We start from the raw sequence: 25,645 nt of genomic DNA on the forward strand, positions 1-25,645 counted from the left end.
GGTCATATTTGCATTTTAAAAGCTGTCCGAGAGCAGGAATGTGAAGGTTAGGCAGTCTGGTGCGCAGATGTGTGTGTGTGGTCTGTGGGTGTGTGCGAGAGATCAGCCTGTGTACATTTAGATTTGCCTCAGAACTGAATGACCCTATGCAAAATGTCCCCTGTGGTTGGGATGAGAGAAAAATTCCTGTAGAGAGGTGATATGATTCAGGTTGGACACACACAAAAAAAGTAGAGTTGAATCAGATGGACTCTGCAGGATAGAATAAAACAAGGCCACCCACATAACCATTTGTTTAAAGGACAGATCCAGGAAAATGTGTTTGCTGTTTCCCATTCATTGAAGCTGAGTGTGCAGATCAGCAACCCTTCTCTGCAGCTAGTAAGGATTTACAACAGTGTTACTCAAGAATATGTAGTTAAGCAAGTTGGACACTTGCCAACATAGTCCCAAGTCTTTTTTAAAAAAAAAAAAAGGACACTGGGACAACGTGCTGCCGTATACATTTCACACCCACAATCATTAATATACTACCATGAAACAAATAATAATCGAGCAGTGGCATACGTAGCTTATCATAACAAGGCCTGGGTGCGGTTTACACATCGCTGCAGCCGCGCCTTTTCCTGTCACAGTGGACGGTTGTGCGTAAGGACGGCGGGTCAGCTGACAGCTATCAGAGGACCGGGAGGAAGGAGCGGAATTAGCGGCTGTGCGAGTGTGTGAACTGGGAACCTGCTGGATCCACAAGCTTACATCTGAGGCTGACGCGGGGAGCGAGAGTCTGGTGGCGTCCGTGAGAGAACTAGGGTGAGTTCACTGCAGTCGACACGGCGAAATGTTTCTCGTTGTAGCCCCGGTAACGGTTGCGGGTAGCCGGTGAAACAGTTTCATTCGTGGGCGATGCTAATATTAGCACTGTTAGCTGCCGCTCCGCTAACACACGTCAAGCTCGCGGCGGTAACTACTGTGGAAACGGATATGAGGCGATTTTTTTCCTTCGAAATGAGAGCATACAGCATGCTAATTCTGCAGACTGTAAACGATTAAACGTTATTGGAGAGAGTCAGCGCTGAAATTTAACAATGCTCGTTTATAAATTGATTATACTTATTAATATTGCGAGGTAAATGGTCGTCCAACGGCTTGATATCCAGTGTACCGGAAGTCCATTTAAAATCCCGCACGGATCGACGCTGGTTCGCTCTAACTTTACACCGCCAGCTAGCCTGCTATCGTAAGCTAAATTAGCTAGCTACCTCTCTCGGTCTATTCTCCTCCATCACTTTGATCCTAGCTGAAGGTCAATCCTCCCATCTATGTGGTAGCCACTTAAGAATATTTAAAACAAGACATTTCGAGCCGTCGTGTCCCTCGACGGTCGAATAATAACTGAGAAAATATGAAAAATTGATGAACGTTTGGAAAACGGCCCGAGTGAGCAGACATCTTGACTTGGGCCAATAAAAGGGCGATTAAACCCGCTCAGGTCTCGGTTTAATCGTTTACAAACCCGGCACTGACCCGATGGGGATATATTTCAGTAAAACAAGCATATGATTGTGTTGTGTCCTTCCTCCCGCACCGTGTGTTTTAGTTGTCTGGCCTCTGTCTTAGCTTGAAATTAGAGGAATGCCAAGCATGTCCTTCATCCCTTGGTTTCCAGAAGCTTCATTCATGAGTAAAGACAAACTATGATTTCCTTATAGTCATAAGCAAGTCAGCTATCTCACACCTGCACTGCCTCTAGATGAAGTGTGGTGTCTTTAAGCTTTTATTCTACTTTGGATTCAATGTTTAGTGTAATTATATTCAGACTGCATCTGGTAGTAAAAGGCAACAGATTTGTAGCTGACTACCTGGTGGCATCCTGCTGCAAACTAGTGGCTGCTAATCTGCTGTTAATCTTAGTTTGGAAAGAAAACAAGGAATTGACTGGGGTGAGACCTGCAAGAGTGGGCTCTGTTTAAACTGTATTGGAGTGATCTTTAATGTGTGTGTGCCATTTGCATGTAACAAGAATGAGTCACCACAGTGGTGCAGCTGCAGGATATATCCAACTGGCAATAGAGTGGTTTCTGTCTGTGTGTGTTAGAGAGGGAGAAGGAGACAGAAAAAGGCGGATGTGAGGGACAAACGTCTCCCTGTACTTGTGGTCACTCTCTCACTTCTCACTGCTTTCACTTCTCTATCACCCCACTCTCCTTTCCCTATTTCCTTCCTGCCATCTCTCTCTTTCTCACTCCATTCCTGTCTCTCCTCAGGCGGGGTTTGGTTTCACCATGGCCGGTTGGGTCTGAGAAGCAGCCACAATGATTGGAGGACTGTTCATCTACAACCACAAGGGGGAGGTCCTCATCTCCCGGGTCTACCGAGATGACATAGGGTACGTCTCACATGTAGCTTCATAAGTTTGGGGGGGGGGGAAACTACATGTAAGTGAAAAGGTCCTGATTGAGCGCTGGCAAGGACAAACCGGGGTTGATCCTGAAGGATTATGGATTATGTCGCTCTTCCTTGCTAAGAAGTTCACATTTGCCTGTTGTTTTGTTGTAACCTTGTAAAATGTGTTTAAAAAAAAAAAGGATTACACTCAGAACATGTTACTTACTTTCAGATTACAGTTTGTCCCTTTTTATATAAAAGACATACATTTGAGTAATAAGAAATAAAATGGCCATGCAAAGATTCTCCTAATAAACAAAGGACAAAATTTATTTGAGTGACTATAATTCAAGCACATTCAGGAAAACAATCACCTTATTAATCACTATTTTCCCTGCTGTATGAGGTAATGATCCGGCTCACTTGAGCTTATCAAACCACACCTTCTTTTTAAAGGACTATGTGCAGCTGTGTGAAAAGCTCTTCCAAACAGACCTCAGTGTTGATACAAGTCAAAAGTAAGTAATTATTACCATATGTAAAAGAGGTACTGATAACAAGCATCGTTCTTCTCTCCATTGACAACCACGTCTTAGTTCCATGCATATCGCAGTGGCATGTCGGTGATAAGATATCTTAATCTGAATGCTGACAAACTGCATATTTTGTGTACATTTATAATATCATTTCTAATTTAATAGGGACAGTGCACATTGGATGACAACATTATGATGTAAATGTGGCAGATTAAGCCAGCTCGCTAGTTTTCATCAGCCATCTCTGGGTAGGTTGATTATTAAAAGTTAAAACAAATGAGGTAAAGAAAGACACTATAAGCAGACAACAACACTGAAGCACATCCAGCAAGATACAGTGTAAACAAAAAACAATATTATGAAAAACATTCACAATTATACATGATAAAGCAAGTAAATAAAGGTGACATTATAATCATAACTTTAGAACAACAGACTGTACTTTTAAAAGTTGACTATATAGCTTTACAAGCACATAACACACATAAATCATGTAAATCAGGCACATTTAAAGCACATGAAGCAGCCAGCACTGCACATTTATAGCTGGCAGATTTCAAATATAACATTTTCATAAAATGGGGAGCAAGCAAATGTACAAACATGGCTGTTGGAATAACTTTAGTTTAGACAGAAAGCCATCACACACAAGTCTTCCTTCATCACTACACTGGATTCATTCATTCACTCACATTCTGCCCAACAGAAATCTGAGCCTGATATGGACAGGAACACGGTACATGCCCAGAAACATAAAATACATTATCTGAAGATCTGAATTGTATTTGTTCTTTGTCTTCCTTCCAGATGTGTTTGTTTCTGACACACTGTTGATGTAATTCACTCAAAACTGAGATTTCAGTCTGTCTGATGGCACCCGATTATCATATTCTGTTTTGTGTAAAACCAGTCACGTTCTGTGAGAGTCGACTTCTTGATAGAAGTGACACCAGTCCAGTGCATTGTAGGTTTACACAGGTGGGTTTGGCTGTACAGAAAGTGATAAGTGATGTCCTTGTGCTCTCATAGTTTCGGTTTTGTGAGGACAGAAAGTTGTTTTTTTTTTGTGCACTCTTAAAGCATTTTTAAATATTTGTTTAGTTGGAGAGTCGGCGGCTCTGGCAAGACAATAGGAAAGGGGAGAAACAGAAAAGTGTATGCAAGGTTTTAGAGCTGTTTAGTGATACCATCGAATAATCAGTTTGAAATAAGTGAATGCAGGGTCTGCACGTTTGAGTTTGTGTTGTTGGAATGACAAACAGAAATGTACAAGGGCCCCTCCCTCCTTTTTGTCCTGTTCAAACGCAGCAATCTGTAATGTAATTGTGGCGGCTTTATTTTCAGTCGTCGCTCCTCCATTGTCAAGCAGTATCACAGACACAGCTGCTCGCCTTCTCAGACACTGCACAGTAGGTTCTACAAAACAGCACAGAAAATGCACAGAAAATAATCCCATGCAGTGAAACAGGAATTGAATTCATGCCTTAATAACTACCTTCCATTTTCCTAATTAAATGTTGTAAACAGAGGAAAACAGTCACTATCATTAAAACTGCAACTAGTTTTCATATACTGTCCAGCAGAAAGTCAAACCCCTGTACAGAAATCCATACGTTTTGTTCTTCCGCACTCATCTCTGCGTTTTTGTTGACGTCACCAGCATCAGTTTACTTACGGTGATCCTCCTTATCGCTGCCATGGTGCAGATTAAACCAGACACATTATGTTGCTCTCATGCCTGCAGTGTATGTATTATAATGTTGTGTTTTGTAATGCAACGGAAAGCTTTTAGCTGCAGCTGAAACGGAACCGAGTCCACTTGAAATAATGAAGCCGTTGAATGTATTTACAAATGAATTAATATGCATTTGCTATGCTGCTGTGACTATAGCGCACAACATGGATTTAAAGAGCAATATAATGCTGCTAAACTGCTCCAGATTCAGTTACAATGATGGCGTCATAATAAACACCATGTTACTCACTCTGTCTGTGTACATGATGCACGAAAATGTCTCTTGTGCATTTTTGTCTCTCTCCTCTTCTTTTACTTCATCCTCTTTTCCTCTCTATCCTCTGTATCACCATTTTCCTCCATCTGTCCATCTTGGCCCCTGTAGGAATAGGTAAGAGATGCTCCAACCTAACAAGCATGTCCCTTCCCTCTCATGGCCACCAGTTAATTAACTCCCCCAATCCTAAACTGCATGCCCATCGATTCCACAGTAAACTTCCTATAAGCATGAGTCACCTGTCATGATATTAAATAAGCCACCAGATACCGAAGTATAGGAGTCAACTAAAAAAAAACAATTGGTCTGCCTTTACCAGAGGCTCTTCAGTGAATATTGTTGCTCACAAACAGCTCTACCGGCGCCTAAGCATGTAGTCTGAGCATGGGATATGATGGTTAATTTAGCCCTCGCATCCTTTGTTTCTACCCTGATTTTTTTCGCACAGAAATTGAGAAATGGTTTAGGTTTTTTTTTTGGTTTTTTTGTCTTTAGAGGATGTCATTAGTAGAAGTGGGCCTTGAATTAAGTTACATACACTGGTGTTAACTATGATTTTAGTCGAGGGTAAAGTTTTATTGTTTTCATTCAAATCTTAAATGTCGTTCTGCTTCGAAGAAAACATCTTGGTTAAGGTGCAAATACTTCTGATGTAGTGATAGTTGTGATAAAGCAGCATCTTCTAAAGGATGGTTTCACAAATTTTCAAGTGTCTTAAAACAACCATGTGAACAGTGAAAGAGGCCTTCAAATGTGCTTTCAATGTAAGTGATGGATGCCAAAATCCACAGTGTGTCCACACTGTCATTTTGTGCAAAAATTCACTTAAAAGTTGATCTGAAGCTTATATGAGGCTTCAGCAGTCTGAGTTAGTCATATTAAGTGGATATCTGAACATTTACATCTTTTTTGCATCAAATTCCCTCTATGTGTTTACTCGGATAGTGTTTCCCTGTTGACCTGTGGTGGAAGTATAGCAACAAAAAGAGGAACTTAGGCACTAAAAAGACTGTAATGTTGAGAGATATCTATTTGATTTGACTCATTTGGCTAAAGCTTCATTTTGGCTTCAGATAAACTTTTAAATACTTTTTGTACAAGAGGAGGCTTGAGAATTGTGGCCTCCATCACTTACATTGTAAATGCATTATGAAGGGATCTTTTAATGTCCATTATGAACAGGAGAAATGATTATGGCAAGAAAAAAACCCTATTTCAATGTTCATTTGGGCTCCTGACTAAGACAGATTTTAAAAAATTGTGAACCCGTCCTTTAATGGAAAAGACATTTACATCATGACAGCCTCCAGGACGTCCCTTTGCCCTCAACACCAATTCAGAAATCCTACACACTAAATTTCCAAACATACAAAACACAGAAGACAAACAGATTTTGGTGTTTTGTAGACATTGTATCTTACAACATATAGTAATATCAAGGAGGCTGTCAGGTGTGCTGTGCATCTCTCGTTCATTTATCTGCATGGTAATATCCAAAAATAGAAGGCATTACATTTTAAAAGTAGATACTCGCAGCTCATATTGTGTCGGCTTTTAGTCTTAAAGTCCTACGTCTTAACAAGGTAGGCGTTAATCTAAATATCAGTTAGGTCTCCAGTTTGTGTGGAAATAGAGCTGTAGATGCTCTCATGGGTTTCTCAGTAGGATTTAGTATTCCTGTCAGAACATGCCGCATCCTCCGCACTAAGCCCTGTTATTTATAAATGCACATTAACCGGGGCAAAAGATCTTGGTGTTAGGCTAATGTATACTTTGTCTCAATGAAATCAAATGTAATCTGACTTTAACTGTTTCAAATAAAAAAATGGTCCAACTAAATATCAGATTTGGACCGTGCATGGGTAAAACAGTTTTATGTTCCCATGGAGTCCAGTTAATTCTGACGTTATTGTCTAAACCCTCAGAGCCTTGTCTCTCCCTCCTGGTAATTATCACCATTTACACAAAACAACACTCCTCCTTTTTTCTCACCAACTAAAGTGCAACATCTCATGGTGTCCTTTTTCATTTGGTTTGAACATTACTGATTCATGTGAGATGGGTGAATATATATCGTTGAGGTCTGAAGACGTTATTTATTTGCAGAACTGGATATCAAACTGTTTGGACGTCACAGGGTGGGATAGTGTCAGCAGCAGCCTCACTGTTATGTGAAAGCCTGGAACAATTCTCATAACATAAATGTGTCTCTTTCTTGTTTTTCCTCCTTCGTCTCGTCCTCCTCCCTCCCTCCCTCCCTCCCTCCCCACTCCAGGCGTAACGCAGTAGATGCGTTCCGCGTGAACGTGATCCACGCGCGGCAGCAGGTTCGATCCCCAGTGACTAACATTGCCCGCACCAGCTTCTTCCATGTCAAGCGCTCCAACATCTGGTTGGCAGCAGTCACCAAGCAGAATGTCAACGCCGCCATGGTGTTCGAGTTCCTTTACAAGATGTGCGACGTCATGACGGCCTACTTCGGCAAGATCAGCGAGGAGAACATCAAGAACAACTTTGTGCTCATCTACGAGCTGCTAGATGGTAGGAAGATAATGTGATGTGTGAAATCAATCAGGTTGTCCAATGGAGAATTTGGCAGATCTGGATCTAGGTTGCATTAATGTTTCATAAGAGAGCAAAAATGATCTCTTAAGCAATATTATATCAGCTATTCTTCCTTGTTTAAGCTGTGATGTTTATGGAACTATAGTAGCAGTGATGACCATGGATTAATTGTGACAACAAAGTGGTATGAATGGATCCAATGCAGACGTCATTATCCCACATCAAACAGAGGGTTTGTGTGTTAATGTAATGCCACCTGGTCAACATTTGTTCTTTCCATTGCCACATGTCCTAGTTTTTTTTTTTTTTTTTTCCTCTTACCCATCTTATCTCTTACCGACAGTTATCTGTTTGTGTTTGTTCATACAGAGATCCTGGACTTTGGCTATCCCCAGAACTCAGAGACCGGAGCTCTGAAGACCTTCATCACCCAGCAGGGTATTAAGGGACAGGTCAGTGACACCAGTGTAGCCTCACATCTAGTAATAATTACATTCAGTTGTGTTTAAAGAACAAAAAGAATGAACAATATGTTGCCATTTTATTAGGTACACTCAGCTAAAACAACAGCCCTGCAATAAATCCTATGTTCATGAAGCTGATCACGTTCGTTTTTTGTTGAAACCGTTAGAGAAGTGTTGATTCGACTTCATGGTCATGTTGGAGGCTGCAGTTTATGGTGCTGTTGAATTGTATTGTGTTACACTGAGAGTTTTATTCATTTATTTATGTTCGTCCCATTTACTGCATATCAATGAGGATGGACTAAATAGGAGTAACATTTCACACATGTCATGTAATAAACAAGTTGTTTTACGGGGATTTGGTTGGTTTAAGTGGATCAAAACATGTTTATAGGATGACATCAATAATACATAACCTGATCTGTTTCCATTCCTTTGTTTATTGTAACACTTCACACTGTGAGCACCAACTGTCAAATGCATTCACCATTACACGGGAGCTTATTTCGTTATTCTGCATAGCGCTGCACAACACAGACAGCCAGTAACTGGCGGTGTGATTTAATGACAGTGAGTCAGAGCAACACTCGCCTCTTCATGGACATTCTACGAATTACTGATAGACACCAAAATATTAAAGGAAAGCGTCAAAGTAAAGCTGTGATGCAGGGTATGTTTTGATAATACAGAGTTGTTTAGCTGACAAACATCTAAATTGAAATAAATTTGATTTCCTTTAGTCTACATGTGTACTATATGTTGTGTAAGAAAATATAAATACTCACATAATATTGCAAAATTAACTAGGTTGTTATGTCCCTGGTTTATGTATGAAATAGTATTTGCTGATTGTGCGATGACCTAAAAATTGCTTAGAAGTTCACTTTTATTTTTCTGTTTTTCTCTTAATCCTCCATCATCTGTGATCTTGGATTCCTCCTAATTCAGCACCAGGTAAGAAACAACATGCTTGAATTTTAGCTCAGGAAATTCATTTTACCCTTGTATATGTAACCTCGTCATATTTATCTTCCACCTTCCACATGTAGCGGCAAAGATCTTCTTTCATTGCTGTTTTTCTTTTGTCAGTGTGTCTCCTTTTGTCTGTTGTTCTAAGGCTTCTCTCTCTGTCCCTCCAGACAAAAGAAGAGCAGTCCCAGATCACCAGCCAGGTGACGGGACAGATCGGCTGGCGTCGTGAGGGCATCAAGTATCGCCGCAATGAACTCTTCCTGGATGTACTGGAGAGCGTCAACCTGCTCATGTCACCACAAGGTCTGTTCGTGTAACCTCACTAAACTGGGCTGTGAATGCTGACATGGACGATTTAGTAAAATTATGTCATTCAGGACAGTGAGAAATATTTGACAACTTTATATTTTTCCCCTCTCTTCTTCCTAATTTATTTGTTAGATGTGGAGCTGGAGTCATTAATACTTAATGCTAGTAGTCCGACACCGTCGTCACCAATTTATGTCTTCTAATTAATAGCCAGAGATTACAACGTCCTTTTTAGGAGCTTTCAGTTTTATGAAACAATCTTCCTGACTTGTTGATGTTGGCTTAAAGGTTGAGGTTGTAATTTATTTCTCGATCTTGGAAACAGCAGTTAAATCTCACCTTGAGGTCGGTTTAGTAGCTGTTCTTATGCAGATGGAGTTGCAGAGAGTTTAGTTTCAGCTGTAGGAAATGGCTCATAATAGTTCATCATTTGCAGATTGGAAAATTGCAAATTCAGTTCATAATAATTCCAAGTATTGGCCTTTTTAACTTAACTTAAAAATATTACCAATAAAAAAAAAGGTTGAGTTGTTAGTATTACTACTTGTATGAACAAAAACCAAATTCCAATCTTGTGTTTTGATAACATCAATGCTTGAAATTGAAAGAAAATGTGGAGTGTGTGTTGAGTAGAATTAGACCGCAACATCGGCCCGGCCGGTTTTGGACTCATAAACTAAACCGTTTGTTCTTCCCGTCTCGTCCAGGCCAAGTCCTGAGCGCCCACGTGTCGGGCCGAGTAGTGATGAAGAGCTACCTGAGCGGAATGCCCGAGTGCAAATTTGGCATGAACGACAAGATTGTCATCGACAAGCAGGGCAAGGGAGGAGCGTCTGACGATGCTGGGAAGAGGTGAGTGAGTGACTCGACAAGGAGCGATCAGCAAACAGCACGTTAAATATGTGAAATCAATCCTATTGTGACGAGCACGGCTGAATATCATTTAGCTAATTTTTGCATTTCAGTCTCTTGAGGCTGTTTTTCATATTTCCATCTTGGAGTTTGTAGTTAAATTGGAAGAGACCACCTTGTCCGTTAGTCCCGTGTCTGTGTGATGAGTGTTGTCTTGTTGTTGTTTACAACAAGACAGGCTTTACAATTTATTTTTAATTTTTCTTTCCTTTGGATGCATCTCTCCTTTCTTTCCCTCTCTTTCTTTTCTATGTGCTGTACCTCAGTGATTTAGGGGGAGGAAGGTACTGTACTGATAAGTGTCCTCACCCTCTGCCACCCCAACACACACATACACACACACACACACACACACACACACACACACACACACACTTGTCTTGTCTTGTCTAAGCACATCGAATAGTCAAAGATAGATTTTTGTGAGTCTGTACATCTCATGCACTGTTGCTCCCCTCACACTCAATACAAACCAAACACACCTTGTTAACTCTTCTTCTGCCTGGTGGTTGTTTCCCTCTTTGGTAGAATGGTTGGTTTGTTTTATGACCCCACACCTACCTGCTTGACTTTTAACCCTTGACCCCAACACCTAACAGGGATTGTGATTTGTTTTATTGCAGAATAGCGTCATTAACCTCAGCACAAAGTTATTATGTCTCTATACTAGCACTCCTGTCCCTTTTTTGTACTCATATATTGATGTTTTTAATTATGAACATTGAGGGAGAGTAGTAGTTTTATCTCTTGTAAACTGAGTATCATAATTATTAGATAGAATTGTTTATAATAAATGAGTGATATTATTTCATCTCTCTTGTCTGTGTCTGTTGCATTCTCTCATGACAGTGGGAAACAGTCGATAGCCATTGATGACTGCACCTTCCACCAGTGTGTGCGCCTCAGTAAGTTCGACTCGGAGCGTAGCATCAGCTTCATCCCCCCTGATGGAGAGTATGAGCTCATGAGGTCAGTTGATGGATGTTTTTAAATCTTTTTAAAGTTCATTTTTTAAAATTACTTCTGCTTTTATTAAATTATGTGAACCGTTGTTCTCCTCTGCCTGCTTGCAGGTATCGCACCACTAAGGACATCATCCTGCCATTCCGGGTTATTCCTCTCGTCAGGGAGGTCGGCCGCACTAAACTGGAGGTAAAGGTGGTCATCAAGTCCAACTTCAAACCATCGTTGCTGGCCCAGAAGATCGAGGTGAGCTCTTATTAAAGTCAAGCTGGTGATAAATGCGATAAAAGCTTGTGTGAGCCTGTATTCTACTTAAAACACACATTAAAAGTTTTGCACATCTTTATTATCAACTCCTCAGGTGCGCATCCCAACGCCCCTCAACACCAGCGGAGTACAGGTGATTTGTATGAAGGGAAAAGCCAAGTACAAGGCCAGTGAGAACGCCATCGTATGGAAGTGAGTATGAATGATATACAACCAAATTCCTCCTTTATGTTCTCTGTCAGGTTAATGATTAACCACTTCTCTTTGGTGTTTGACCTCACACACACATACTCCTCTCTCTTGTAAACTCTCCTAGTAATTTTCTTTTTGACTCAAAGTGCAATATCGCATAACATATTTCTGTTTGTGTGTGTGTGTTTAGGATCAAACGCATGGCTGGGATGAAGGAGTCTCAGATCAGTGCTGAGATTGAGCTGCTGCCGACCAACGACAAGAAGAAATGGGCCAGGCCTCCCATCTCTATGAACTTTGAGGTCAGAATGCACAAACACACACGTTCACACTCACAGGCTGGTGTGACGCTATCTAAGATTGAAATTAACTTCCAATCCTGTGAGAGTTTGTCCCTGCTTCATTGTTGAAAAGAAACATTGGGTTGATTAGAATCTATTTTCAGCATTCTGTATAATTAGTTCAAACAAAAGTCAGTTGCCAGAAAGTTTCCTGCCCACGTTTCTGCCTGATTTAAATATGACACCCATCTGTAGGCGAAATGCAGAGCTGACAAGAACTTTGTACAGAGTTGGCAGCCACACAGATGGACTATGGATTAAATGTGATCCCAGTATCAGTCATGCAAATCACAACCCGCTCACTGTTGCCTCACACACGCACGCACGCACACACGCAGAGAGTCGTATTTCCGTCACTTCAGAGGACATTACATTGACTTACATTCATTTCCTGGAAACTTATCCTAAACCACCACATGCCTAACCTTTACCCTGACCTTAATATAACCCTAAACTAACCTTAACTTAAACCAAATCTTCACCCTAAAATTAATGATCTACATGAAGAGGACTTGAGTTTTGTCCTCATAAGGGAGGCAAGTCCCCACAACATGAGGAATACCTGTTACACACACACACAAACACACAAACACACACACACAAACTTCCTGCTCAGTGACATGTGCGGCCCACATCTCCCAGCATGCTCTGACACGTCTTAACCTTTCTCATCTCTGCTCTGCAGGTCCCTTTCGCTCCCTCTGGTCTGAAGGTGCGCTACTTGAAGGTGTTTGAGTCCAAGCTCAACTACAGTGACCACGATGTCATCAAATGGGTGCGGTACATCGGCCGCTCCGGCATCTACGAAACACGCTGCTAAAGTTAACCCCCGCCAGGCAGCGACCTGACCACTTTTCCTCCCATCTATCCCGTTACGATTTTTTTCTTCTTCCCCCGTTCCTTCTGTCTCTCCTCCCTTCAATCCTTATAGCTTCTCTCATACTACATCCCCCCCCCTCCCCCCTCCTCCCTCCTACCACCACCCTCACCCCTTCCTAATTAGGTGTTGGAGATTGAATTTACATCGTTAAAAAAAAAGTAAATATGGTATAATGCACAGATATATGCAAAAATGTGAACCATTGTATCGTATATATCTCGTAGTGATGAGTAAACCTGTAAACCAACTGGTGTCCAAAAAGAAAGAGACGAGCGATGCAGGGGGGGACCAGGGGGGAGAGGACCAGGCGGAGACACCTTTTGTGTCTTTAAGGGGTGCTCTGTTGTGTTTATTCAGTGTTATTGTTCTGCTATCGATTCTCCAGTTACTTTAGAAGTCCCATATGTCCTAAAAATTATCCCCAGTAAGATGATTTGTAGCTGATGAATCTTGATATAGTTCTTTGTATATGAACCTCCGTCTCAGTAGAGTTTACCCTTCAAATTGTCTGATTCTGTATTGTGGGCTGATTGATATTTGATCTGTGTTTTCAGGAATGGTCATTTGGATATCAAATACTTTCTCTTTGTCACTCAGCAGGATGAGAAAGTAAAATTACTTTCAAAGAGAATAGAATTACTAGACAATGACTGAGCTGTTTTTGTACTGTTTCTTTCCCCCTGCTGCTTTTCCATGACTTATTTCTACCAGCATTCAGTGATGATGGTCAAAATTAAACATCGGAGAGCATTCCAGACAGTCTTGAGGTTTGACCATCATCCTGATAAGCTAGTGGTGATCTCTTTTTTTTTTTTTTTTAAAAACATTTCCTGAAAGTGTCTGAAGCGCTAAGATCAACTTTTATCACACTGTCTTTCAGTGTAGCATTTACTTTAATACAAAGACACTTTTGGGATATCAGGCCCTGGGAAATGTGTGTTTGCGGTGAGGTGAGGTGAAGTGAGGTCTCCCCCTGGTGTTCGCTTTGTCACTGTCTGCTTCTTCATGTTTGTAGCCCTGGTGACCGTTCTGTCCAATAAAATCTGACTATGTAACCAAACACGCCTACCGTGTCTCTGTGTGTTTTCATTTGACTCATATTATTATCATAGCTTGTGTAAATTCTTTTGTATCTCTGTTTCCTCTTGATATTTTCTGAAACAAGGGACGGGTTCATGTAGGAACAATGGATTCTGGGTGATAATGGTTGGGTCAAACACACACACACAGACAAATGAAGGTCAAGAAATGCTTTGGCCAACATGTTTAATACATTTTTCTTGTCTTGCTCTTACTGACCTCTACATCCAGGACTTAAAAATGACCCCTAACAGTAAAATAATACATGATTAATTAAAACATTTGCTGTTAAAAACATTTACATTTGTATCTTAATAGTGGCTTGTTATTGGCTTGCCACTCGAGCTCTCAACGTGGTCGTGTTCTTACTGAGAAGTTCACACTGATTTAAGGAACAGATTCCACAAGAATCAAGGCGAGGCTTCCCAAAAGTAGCTTAGCACCAAAAATCTAGGCTGAATTTCCTCATCAAATTCTACTGATTTTGAAGTTTTAATACCAAAAGTGGGATTTTTCTAACTGGGGGAATCCTTTTCAGTGTTTCCAGTTATCTCCTCAAGTTCAAATCGGATTTTTACCACTAACAGAAAGCAGTTTAGTTGCTGCAGCAAACCACACCTGCTTTTGGGAAACCAAGCCTAGAACAGATCACACAGACATCTGACAACATTTATATTAGAGTCATTTAACAGTATTGTATTACATCTTCAGATCACCTGTGATGTTTCACTGTCGGTTATATAGGAGAACACAACACATGCTTTTATCACTGGAGATGCAGGACAACAAACCGAGGCCGGAAAATCTCAAATATTTGACCAAGTCATGTTGATTCAGTGCTGGAACAATGGCTCTGTTCAGAAAGGAAAAATAATGCTCATACTTTGTGCTCATCTTAGGAAACAGAATCAGTTTAAGCAAGCAGGAGGTAGCTACATAAATGTTAATGTGGAGTCCATTGAAATACATCTCTAAACAGATGCAGACTGTGTTCACTTTTGTGAAAGTCCTTGTAGATTTCTGCAGGATTTGGTTAAAAACCTTAAACTTGTGTGTGTTTTGCCCTGTATGTTTGCCACCATTGAGATGCAAGGGCCTTATTTAGGCACCCGTTTGTGCTTGTGACTCCCCAAAAATGTGATTTCTTACAAAAAGTCGGGCAGTTAGACAGTTCTCAGATGTTATTAGATATATGAGAACCTGATATTTTCTTTTATCACATGTATATCAGATTTAAGTTTTAGGTCATCCACAGGCCCAGATCTCCATCACACACACACAAAAAAAACAAAAAAACAAAAACAGTGCAGCCTTGCTCGTGTTGATTCTCTGCTCAGACTCAAAGCACTTCTAAACAGGGACGACTAAGATCATTCTCTGTACAGACAGACGATAAAGAAAGGAACAATGAGATCTACAAAAATAAGTATTTCTACATTAACATTTTCATCTTTGCAAGACTTCCTCTTACGCCGCTGAAAGGCGTCCAGTTTGAAACTAGTCTTCCAAAGACTGATTCTTGTCAGCAGACAAATTTTAAAAAGCTAATTTCTTTTATTATGTGCACAAAGTCAAGCTGAACCCAGATCTGTCAATAGATGGAGAATGTTCACAGAAGACATTTCCAACATGCCGACGTATGAGCTCGCATACACAAACTTCACATGCACATACACACAGACGCGCGTAGCCCCAATGCAGGCAGACAGACTTTTTTGGGGGGTGGGGGGGTGGGGGGGTGGGGGGCTGTTTTCTCGACATTTAACACTATTATTCCCAGATAGATGTTTCCCTGTTACTTAAAAATCAAGCACATCTGGATTTCAGTTGAGAGCAGAAAGAGAGCCAGGTTGACTTCACGTTAGCATGAGCAGAATATAAACTGCCCCGCCACATGAGTGGATCATTTCCTCCAGTTTTCTGACCCGCTCTGAAAAACTTCCCCTGGAGATATTCAACAGTGTCTCCATGAGGTTTCCGGCTCACGTTTCCAACACCGAACACCAAATGTGTGACCAAAAAACCTGCGAGCCTTCCCGCTAAAGCCATGACAAAAGACCAGAAACACAAACTCCTATTGCACCACAACGCCAACCTTAAGAATACCACCATAGATGGAAGAGTGCACCGAGTGTAACACCTGCAAATATTCCTAAGAGTGAGTGACAGTGAGCGACTAATAAACTCAACATCAAAAGTGACGCAGATAAATGAGGCTAACTTTCAAAGAACTCAGGGTGACTAATGGTAACTTTTACTGACCGTTACACAAAAAGAAAAAAAGGACAAATTGGCTGTTAAAACAAGAGCTGTGAAGAAACTGAATGTTACAGTTAACATGACACTGAAGTGCTAAATGTCAAAGTAAAATCATCATCAAAAAAAAGACATTTAATGGAAGCAGGAGCTCGATGAAAACCACGCTACTTGACAGCTCAGTTAACTGGTAGCAGTGACTGCAGCCCATTTGAGCCAAGGATTCAGACGCTTTCTAGTTTTCGTCGTCTTCGTCGTCGTCCTCGCTGATGAGGTATCCGCGGGCCCCGCTGTGGTGGGGCAGAGGTGAGGGAGACGGGGAGGTCTTGGTGAAGAAGGGGAGACGGAAAGTCGGGGAGGGGGAGCGCTCCTCGCGGGTGGGGCTGCTGTTGGGGCTCTGCCTGGGGCTGATGGCCTGCAGCATGCGGCCCTTCCCTTCCTTCAGCATGTGTTTCTGTGGAGGAGAGACGACATTTGTTACATCGACTGATGATAAAACCAGGATGATGAACGTTCACCGAATGTACAGAAAAAACCTGCAGACTTGAGGCTTGCTTAATACATAAAGCAGCACGTTTACAATGCAGTTGGCTTAGTTTTTTTTTAAGTTTAAGTTGTGTATTTGTAGTGTAAGAATGCAGGCAAGACAATTCTTGCTTCTTGGTGAGTTCAAGTGCGTCAGGGAACAACTAAATTTAATTACTACAAATGTGATTCCTGTCTTTATTTGTTTGATTTTGCATGAAATATAGTTTGGCAGCTTCAAATCTCAGATGCCGGACATTCTAAGAAGTACTTAAATGCACCACAGAGACAATAGAGAGCAGGGATTGTTAAAGGGGAACTAACCCAGATTTGATACTTTTACTAGTCATGAGTTTGATGACATCATCAGGGTTATTTCAGTTTGGGCTTTAAGACTACACATTTATAACATCCTGCATTGAAAATGGAGGCATGCAGTTTAAAAGATGTGGTCATTTATTGGGACACTAACATGCTGTTGCATTATGAAAAATGTAGGATCCAGCGTTTTTGGATCTTAGTCGGGATTTTCCGCTGCACGGATCTTGCTCATTTTCACATATATGTTTTTGCAATTCCCCCAGTTTTGTGAGAGCACCACACTAAAAATCACAGGATTGACTATTTTAAATGACAAATATTTCCTGTGATACATTACCCACCTGAAGAGAATTTTAAGTTTCTGCTAGATGATATGAGCTGACTCAAACAAATGAATGAAATCTTGGAAAAACATATTTGTCAACCTAAAAGCCTTCAGTATGTATTTAAAAATAATCAGCAGTAATGTAAATCCTGCTAGATTTGTAGTTAACAAGCGCATCGTTTCATTTTAGTTTTCCCTGTTCTGCAGACTTTTTGTCTTTATTTCTGTCACCTAGAATGTCTCATCACCAGTTCTTTACTTTTGTGTTAATTTTTTGTGATAATGGCACCTCCCAGAATTGCATGTCAACTTATAAAGCACCTCCTTTCGCACTGCAACCTGTCTCCTGGTAACTACAGAATGTGTTCTTCTTCAAAACCAAGATCCTCACCAGAGCTCCCTCAGGTCCAAACATCTGCAAGAAGTTGCCGATGAACTCCCTGGATTTCTCCTCCCATTTCTGAATGAGGTCAATGCTCTTCTCCTCCACCTTCTGGACAAACTCCTTGCTCTTCTCCTCCACGTCACGGACCTTCCTCTTTACCTTGTCCACGCGCTCCTGCAGGTGGTACTTCTTCTCCTGATGAGAGTTGACACGGTAAAGGTGAGGAGAAAATAAGTTAAGGGGGATGTCTCTAACTACCACATATTAAACATGAATAACTTCAAACACAAACAACTGACTTCACAAAAAAAGCTCTGTCTCCGTCACATCAACTTCCTTCTTTACTTTTTATTCAACACAGACACATTTCAACCAAAGCTGAAGGTTTCATACATTGATGAAGCTGACGTTCAGCTCCTTGGCTGTGTATCCTCTCTGCAGGTTGCGTCTGACGTACACATCGTAGTCACGGACAATGCGTGTGATGATGTCAGAGGTGGAGATGCCCTCTGTCCGCTGGGTGGGAGCAAACATACCTGTCAAACACAGCAAGGGTCAAGACAAGAAGACAAAGAGGTCAGAGGTCACCAGTTACAATTTTCTCCATCTGCATCAGTCTGAGGCGAAGTTGCACTTAGGTGATGACTTGAAATTAGCATTTGTACCCCGTTTCTGAATCTATTTCCTGGTAACAAATACAACTGGGATACTCTCTACCGGTATCCACCATTGACTGCGTATAAATATGGACGTCATGACGGCTCCCCAAAAGTGAAGCCAAACGTCTTGATCGCCAACTGGTGGCTGGCTGCAGTATAGGTCATAAGTCCTGCCCCCTCCACATTAGCAGTTCGGACATGAGCCAAACTAATAAAAGTATACATCAAATAGATTTTCCCCAAAGATGGTTTCTGTCATTTTAGGTAGTTCTTATCACACTGATGTTTGTCCAAGCGCTCATTTTTCTCATAAGTTTGTTTTAATTAGTTATTTGATGATATAAAAAGGGGGGCTCTGATGTCATGATTGACAGCTATGACAGCTCTGAGCGGGACGACTGAGAGGGCGTGTCCTACGAGCCGTCATCCCGCTGACTGACTACTGCGCAGACTCTGGCTCTTTTTGGCTTCACTTTTGCATAGCGGTGGGAAGTGGAGATGTGTCATCCATATTTATATACAGTCAATCCACAAGTCTCCTTGGTGTGCATAAATAGAAAATTATAGTCTTTATCATTAGCTACAAAACAGTTCTACAGTATGTACATATAAATGCTCATCTATAAACAATATTAATATCTATTCCACTGTACTCCACTGTATTCCACATACTGTATACTACTTTGATCTGGGTTTAAGAAAAACTGCGCTATTGGTTTTGCACATTCATTTCTGCACACTGGTTATGGTAATATCTAGTGTATTAGCTCATAACAGGAAACAGGTGTGTTTCTTCTGCACTGAAATTCAGTTGGGTCTCTGCTCTGGCTTTAAAAAAAAAAAAGTCTATATGCTCCAGACAAAAGTCTGGAGAAGTCTGCAAAAAAGGCGGCAGCAAAAAGAAAAGAAAAACCTCACCTAAAAAACAATGATGAAGTGATTCTATTCTTCTGTTTGCTATGGCGTGCCGCCTTTTTCCTGACTTTGTTCTGGAAAAAATATACTGTTTATAGCATTTATCTTTTTTTTTTTATCTCTCTCCATTTACCTGGACCCTGTTCCTGTCTCCCTCTCTGGTCTCTTGTGCTGCTTCAATGCTAAAATTCCCTCCTGGGATCAATAAAGTTTGATTTCATCTTATGTAAAATCCAGATGGTTTCTTTGCAGATACATTTGAGAACATATCCGGATTACAATAACATTCATTTAAATGTGTAATTCCAGCATACTATATAGTACCATCTGTGCATGGGAAGCAGTAGTAAAAACTGAAGTGCATCCTGTAATTACTTGTGTACCACACTACCACTCTTGGTTGCTTTGGTACCCACCAGCTTCCTTGATGTGCTTGTACACGTCATCGCTGCCCGCTGAGGAGTACGGGATGTCGTCATGGGCCACAAAGTCAATCTGGAGAGGTCATTATAACATACATCAACAAAGTAGATTCAGATCTACAAATTATACAAAAACAAAAACACACAAGAACAGCAGGGAAAAGGTTACAGAGGATCAGGGATGGTGACTCATTCTTAGATCAGTTCACTAAAAACATGATATATTTATAATAAACTCCAGGATTTTAATGAATGAACAGAGTGTGTGTCTCTAATTACGGGTGCTTTTCTTTTCACTCAGTTGTGTGACGTGTCTCGTCCACTCACGCGATGTTTTGCGAGGAACTCTGGCGTTAATGTCCAGGGAGCGTTCCGCACCACTTCATCCACGTAGCGGCAATGTCTGATGGCATCGTAACGCTCGTCCTCGTTCATCACCGTGAAGCCCTTGTACTTGTGGGTCAGGTCATCACTGCACACTTTGAACGGTAAGAAATATTCACAGAAATTATTATTTAAAATGCGAAGCTATGAATTCAATTCTTTAAAAAGAAGCAAGATAAATCAATCATTAAGTGTTAACACAGAAACATGTTTAACTGATTGAGGAAGGGAAAGCAGTGGACACTGAAATCACTTTATGTTGTGCTGTTGTTTGGATTTATGTTACTTCAGCTGTGGGAAATCATGTGACCAACAATCATGCTTGTGTCTCCAAGGTTTAACATTATTTCAGTGTGCTGCTATCTAACAACATCTTACAGCTAACTTTCCTTGTCTTGCACTATTATATCAACTCTCTCTAACTTTTACAAGATGCCCGAATTTATCTTGTTACAATTCATTCAGCAGACGATTTTATCCAAAGTGACGTACATCTGAGAGTTGATACAACACAAGCAAGGATCTATTTTGAGTCTGATAGCACCTTCATAGCACCTCACTTGTCTTCCTGTTTTTAGAGTTTTACCCTTTCAAAATATGCAGCTGAGAGAGGTTTGCTGCTGTGAAAGCCTTCATGAACACACAGAAAATAGACTTACCTCCAACAATGAGGTGTGTATTTGGAAAGAGGCATTTAGCCTGCATAAGTGCTCTGGCGTGACCTGAGTGGAAAACGTCAAAGATACCATCTGCGTACACCCGCACTGGTCTGTCAGCTGAACGGAGAGAAAAAAAAAAAAAAAGACAAGACAAGGAGGGATCAAGGATTTATTCTGAATAGAGTGTTTTTCCATGTGTATGAACAGCCTAGATGCTCTGATATAAGGGAAAAAAAGAGAGGAGAATGTGTGTAAGAGGCGGCAGACAGACTGAAAAATTACAAAAAGAAGACGTTAACTGAGAGTGAAAGAATCCAACTCACGTGGTGTTCCCCTCTTGGCCTCATCCATGCTGACTCTCGCGTAGGGTTGACCATCAGCTGGCACAAGCTCATCTGCGAAAGGTGCAGGGTGCTTCAATCCCTAGTAGACCCACACCAACAGAATCAGAGGATGTAATGAAGACATGATCAAGGAAGTTTTTTTTTTTTTTTCATCAATTCACACGAAAGCATTGCTGTATATCATCATAAATCCTTTTCTCATTCATGGTAGGAAAAAGTTAAATTATATCTCTCTCAATTTGTAACAATCTTTCCTGGACTGTTACAGAAAAAACCTGATGTGGAAATCATGAGTGTTACTACTGTCATTTAACGGCTTGTGACATCTATTTCTTTAAGCACAGTGCAAAATCTAAAATATTTCTAAACTCTGAATTTCTTAATGCTCTGTGTGTTGTAAGTGATTCCAGATCCCTGTAGAGAATATACATGAAATAAAAATCTTGTTATATTCTTGTACATACATGCATATTTAAGCAGCCAGAGTGGCTTGCACATGCACACAACCTAGAAACAGCTAGCCAAACATTCACTTCAAAGACATTTGAACTGTCCAGCTGACTCACCACGGTGCATCTGGGGATTTTCCCAAGCCTCTCTCCCTCCTCGGTCTCCCCGTTGGAGCCCTCTCTTCTCCTTTTTCTGGACAGAAGCGGCCCGCTGGAGCTCTGGGCCTCCATCTGAGTCAAAGGACATGACAAACGCTATTAAAACATTGCATAAAACACACACCACTTGGCCGTCTTCTAATATAATTTAAAAATGGGAGATACAGATCCAGACACTGTATGCATATGACACATCTTAAGCCAACTTTGACCCAGTAACAGAGCGAGAACACAGTATGAACTCAATGAACCACAGCAAATCTTGGAGAAAAAATAGAATGGCTCTCACTGGCACACATACAGCATAAAGGTCAGCTGAAAATGAAGCAAATACCACCTGTTTCAACATGAAACATTTTGTTCCTAAACATACAAAAAATTAAACCACGTCCAGCCTTCACTTCATATTTCCTGCTCTGCTGTCATTGAGACCGAGTCACATTAGACATAATGAGATCCAGCCTGCGACAGCAGGGTCAGCAGTCGGCCACAAGTGGGCGCACTTTTCATATTAGATGCTGATTGACTTCAGCTGACTTTGTTATGTACATAACAGCCAGCTGGATGGCTTTCCAGTGACTCACTGCACACACTGGCACTTTTTAGAGAGGGAACTTTAAAGCAATACAAACTCCTCGACCCAGTATATTAAAGACAAAACCTGCACGTGTTTGTAAGGCTGCAACTAACTAATTATTTTCATCATTGATTAATCTGCTGTTTATTCTCTCAGTTAATCATTTGGTCCATAAAACACCAGGAAACAGTTTCCTAGAGGCCAATGTAACATCTTCAGATGCCGTTTTATCCAACCAATAGTCCAAACCCACAAAGATATTCACTTTACAATGATATAAAACAGAGAAAAGCAGCAAGGTCTCACCTTGGATAAACTCTAACCCAAGACTGTTTTGCTTGAAATGTAAAAGTAACTATTGATTAATTGACTTCTCATTTCAGCTTTATCATAAAGTCAAATGCTGGTTTTTAGTAAATAGGCAGAAGAAAATAAACCTGGACAAGTCTAAGTTCAGTGATCCGTTTTTGGTGGAGTCTTTAACTGTCCTGTGAATCCTGGTAAAACAAAACTGAGACCTAAAACAGTCTTTGAATCTTAACATCACATCACTTTATCAAAACGGTTGGCAACACTTTCAAAAGTCTCATCCACAATGACGATATGACGTCCCTCCTGTCTCTCAGAATTTAGTGCAACGATAGAAACTAGCACTGATATCCTATCACAAGGGTTCCCATGTTGTGGGTTGAGGCTCTGCCCCATTCCTCACATTCCACCACGCCACCAAAAATTAAGCCGCAGGTCATTAAAGGGAGGGCTTGTAATTTTGAAATGTCTGGCCTATCTGACTCATTATCCTCGCTGCTTGTTTAACTTACAATTAAATCTCCATAATCCTTGGCTGGACTGTACTGCTGTGTCAGTTGTGAAAGTGTGACTCGGTACAACAATTTGTGATAGACGTAGCACTACACGGCCCCGGTGGTGACAGCTACCTGATCCAGCACTGAGCACTTGCACAAGCCTCTTTCTCTTGGCAACAGCTGAGCACTGAGTGTGAGAAGCCCTGCAGGGCTCCCACACACTGACAGAGAAGATTTACATGAATGGCACATGTCATCATACCGGTTGGTTGCTATAATAAGAAAATAACAAAAGCACAGTGTCAAGTCTTGCTTAGCCAGATACATAGTATCAGAGATTCATTTCATGATAGACCTTGTAACCCCATGTCTTCTAGGAAATAAGAATAAGATTTGGATACCAGTATGTAGGCTGCAGATAACAATCATTTTCATTATCATTCAATGATTATATCTAAAACATTCCACAAAATAGTGGAAAATCACAGTTTCCCAGAGCTCAAGGTGACATCTTCACATTGCTTCTTTTGTGCAACCAACAGTTCAAAACCCAAAGATACTCAGTTTACAATAAAATAAAACAAACAGAAAGTCTTCACGTTTGTACCACTGAATGTTTGACATTTACTTGATAAATCACTCAAACGATCAATCAAGTATCAAGTTTCTAATTAATTCTCAGTTTATCAACCAATTAATTAATTCACTAATCATTTCAATAATACTTAAGTTAAAGTATATGCTATATATTTGTAGTATTGGGTATAACTGTGTGGACATGGAGACTCGTTAAAACAGCCATTATTATATTATGTCATTGTGCTAACAGTAAAAGTAACATAAAGCATTCAAATGTTCATTTTGCTTGAATACTGTCCCGGCCTCCTGATGGTCCCCGGACCTCAGTGTGGAAACCACAGGCTTCAAGTGGACTTTCACACAATGTTCCCGACGTCTTTTTTCTGTCTTATTTTAACATAGACCTCTAATTGAAAAGTCAAAACGTGACATGCTGACCGTATTTAACCAGGATTTCAGACAGAAGTGAAACCAGTGAGTTAAAACCAGCTGACAGAGGAGTTATACTGGTGACACTGGTTAGTCACTGCAGCTTAACTTAACTGTCCTACCCTTGGCTTGCTGGACGCCTTCGCTTCTGGCAAAAAAAAAAAAAATCAATCAAAACCGATGGTTAGCTAATATTAGACAGCTGTTTTATGTTTCTGCTCTCTTACCGTTCACTGTTTTGTCCGGAGTGCGGCTTTGCAGGAGTGGGCGGCTTCCTCGCCTCTCAGAAGGCTAGCTAGCTAACTGCAACCTAGCTGCCGTCCGTCGACTACTAGCTGGCCAGCTAGCTGTCAGGTTGACTGGCTCGTTAGCTTCCTTTAGCCGTTAGCTCGCTGGCTAGCTGATAGCAGCAAACAACAGTAAGTACAAACAGCCCTGAGCGTCCGACAGTCCCGGTACTCGCTGTGCTACCGGCGGAAAACTGCGACTGCCAGAAGGAGGACAGACAAATTATCAGCAGTGACAGCTCGTACTACAACGCTGACAGGTCAACAGCACAGGAACTACAAAAACTTCGACATCCTTAAAGGAACTGACATAACGAGTCAGACGTCTCCTCCTCCTGGCTGTGCTGCCACCCAGTGGACATACTGTGTATGGCATGAAGACGCTGCAATTACATGCACCATGCTTTCCACAAATGAAACAAAGGTGGTCACACACACACACACATACATACATACATACATACATATACACACACACACACACACACACACACATATATATATATGTCATATTTTACTTTATATATTTATGGAGTATCCATATCTATAAACCCTTTTATAGCCCACAGACCCTCACAAGCATAAGTTCAGGCTGCTGAGTTCGAGAAGACGCCTCTGCAGCCGGAAGGCACAGACAGAGAGGCTGAGGAGAAGCTTTTCCTCCTCATGCAGGCAGAATATTGAACAGCAATGAATAAGTCACACACTGCACTTTGAACTCTAAACATAAGACAATCATGCTGCTAATCCCTGAACTGTTTTACATCACCTATTCATCTATTCACTTTCCATTAACACTTGTTTACATTATCTGTTTGCACCTTCATATTACTATTCATTGTCTCTTTTTACTATCAGTATTAATGTTTGTTTATTTGTAATGATCTTTTTCATCTTTTTATTTTCATTACTATTTTTATCTTTTATTCTTTAATCTTACCAGTTATAAACTAATCTAGGAGGGTTTAAAGTGCATTTCACTGCACCTTATTTATCATTCAACATCATAGTATTGTCTGCTTTGTGTACGTGACCAACAAAGAACTTTGAACTTTTTGGAGATGATCAGTGGCCTTTATGCATTAACGTTCAAATACCAAATAATTATATTAAGTCCCAAGTAAAACTGTTTTAGAGTATTTAATTGTTTTTAGAGAGCAGCTGGAAGTGTTGAAAACCTACAGAACCTCTTTAGTCTTGCTTTTGATTAAGAATAATTTATAGACATTATTTACTTTATTTTATTCACTTATTTTATTGTATTCATGTTGTAAAATGTATATTTT

General features: G+C 40.7%; 2 protein-coding genes across 3 annotated transcripts; one reads left to right on the plus strand and one right to left on the minus strand.

Moving 5' to 3' along the window:
• Positions 1-622: 622 nt before the first annotated feature.
• Positions 623-13,858, plus strand: LOC137194020 (AP-2 complex subunit mu-A-like). The gene is made up of 13 exons (XM_067605529.1): positions 623-810; positions 2,265-2,386; positions 7,209-7,474; positions 7,868-7,950; positions 8,911-8,916; positions 9,102-9,237; positions 9,951-10,095; positions 10,422-10,439; positions 11,005-11,124; positions 11,229-11,364; positions 11,480-11,577; positions 11,768-11,879; positions 12,604-13,858. The coding sequence occupies exons 2-13, from the start codon at positions 2,313-2,315 to the stop codon at positions 12,736-12,738; spliced, it is 1,329 nt and encodes a 442-aa protein (XP_067461630.1). The 5' UTR covers positions 623-810; positions 2,265-2,312; the 3' UTR covers positions 12,739-13,858.
• pcyt1aa (phosphate cytidylyltransferase 1A, choline a) lies at positions 13,621-24,672 on the minus strand. Of its 2 annotated transcripts, XM_067605528.1 has the most exons (10): positions 24,300-24,672; positions 24,195-24,220; positions 21,640-21,753; positions 21,053-21,152; positions 20,730-20,846; positions 20,014-20,165; positions 19,681-19,759; positions 18,084-18,226; positions 17,697-17,885; positions 13,621-16,588 (listed from the first exon to the last, which is right to left on the minus strand). In XM_067605528.1, exons 3-10 carry the CDS (start codon positions 21,751-21,753, stop codon positions 16,370-16,372), a joined length of 1,113 nt encoding a protein of 370 aa, XP_067461629.1. In that variant the 5' UTR covers positions 24,195-24,220; positions 24,300-24,672; the 3' UTR covers positions 13,621-16,369. The 2 variants fall into 2 exon arrangements, with proteins under 2 accessions (XP_067461629.1, XP_067461628.1); XM_067605527.1 differs by lacking the exon at positions 24,195-24,220 and having other exon boundaries at positions 24,300-24,671.
• Between the last annotated feature and the right edge of the window lie 973 nt (positions 24,673-25,645).

Source organism: Thunnus thynnus, chromosome 12 (genome assembly GCF_963924715.1).
Source record: "Thunnus thynnus chromosome 12, fThuThy2.1, whole genome shotgun sequence".
NCBI lineage: Eukaryota > Metazoa > Chordata > Actinopteri > Scombriformes > Scombridae > Thunnus > Thunnus thynnus.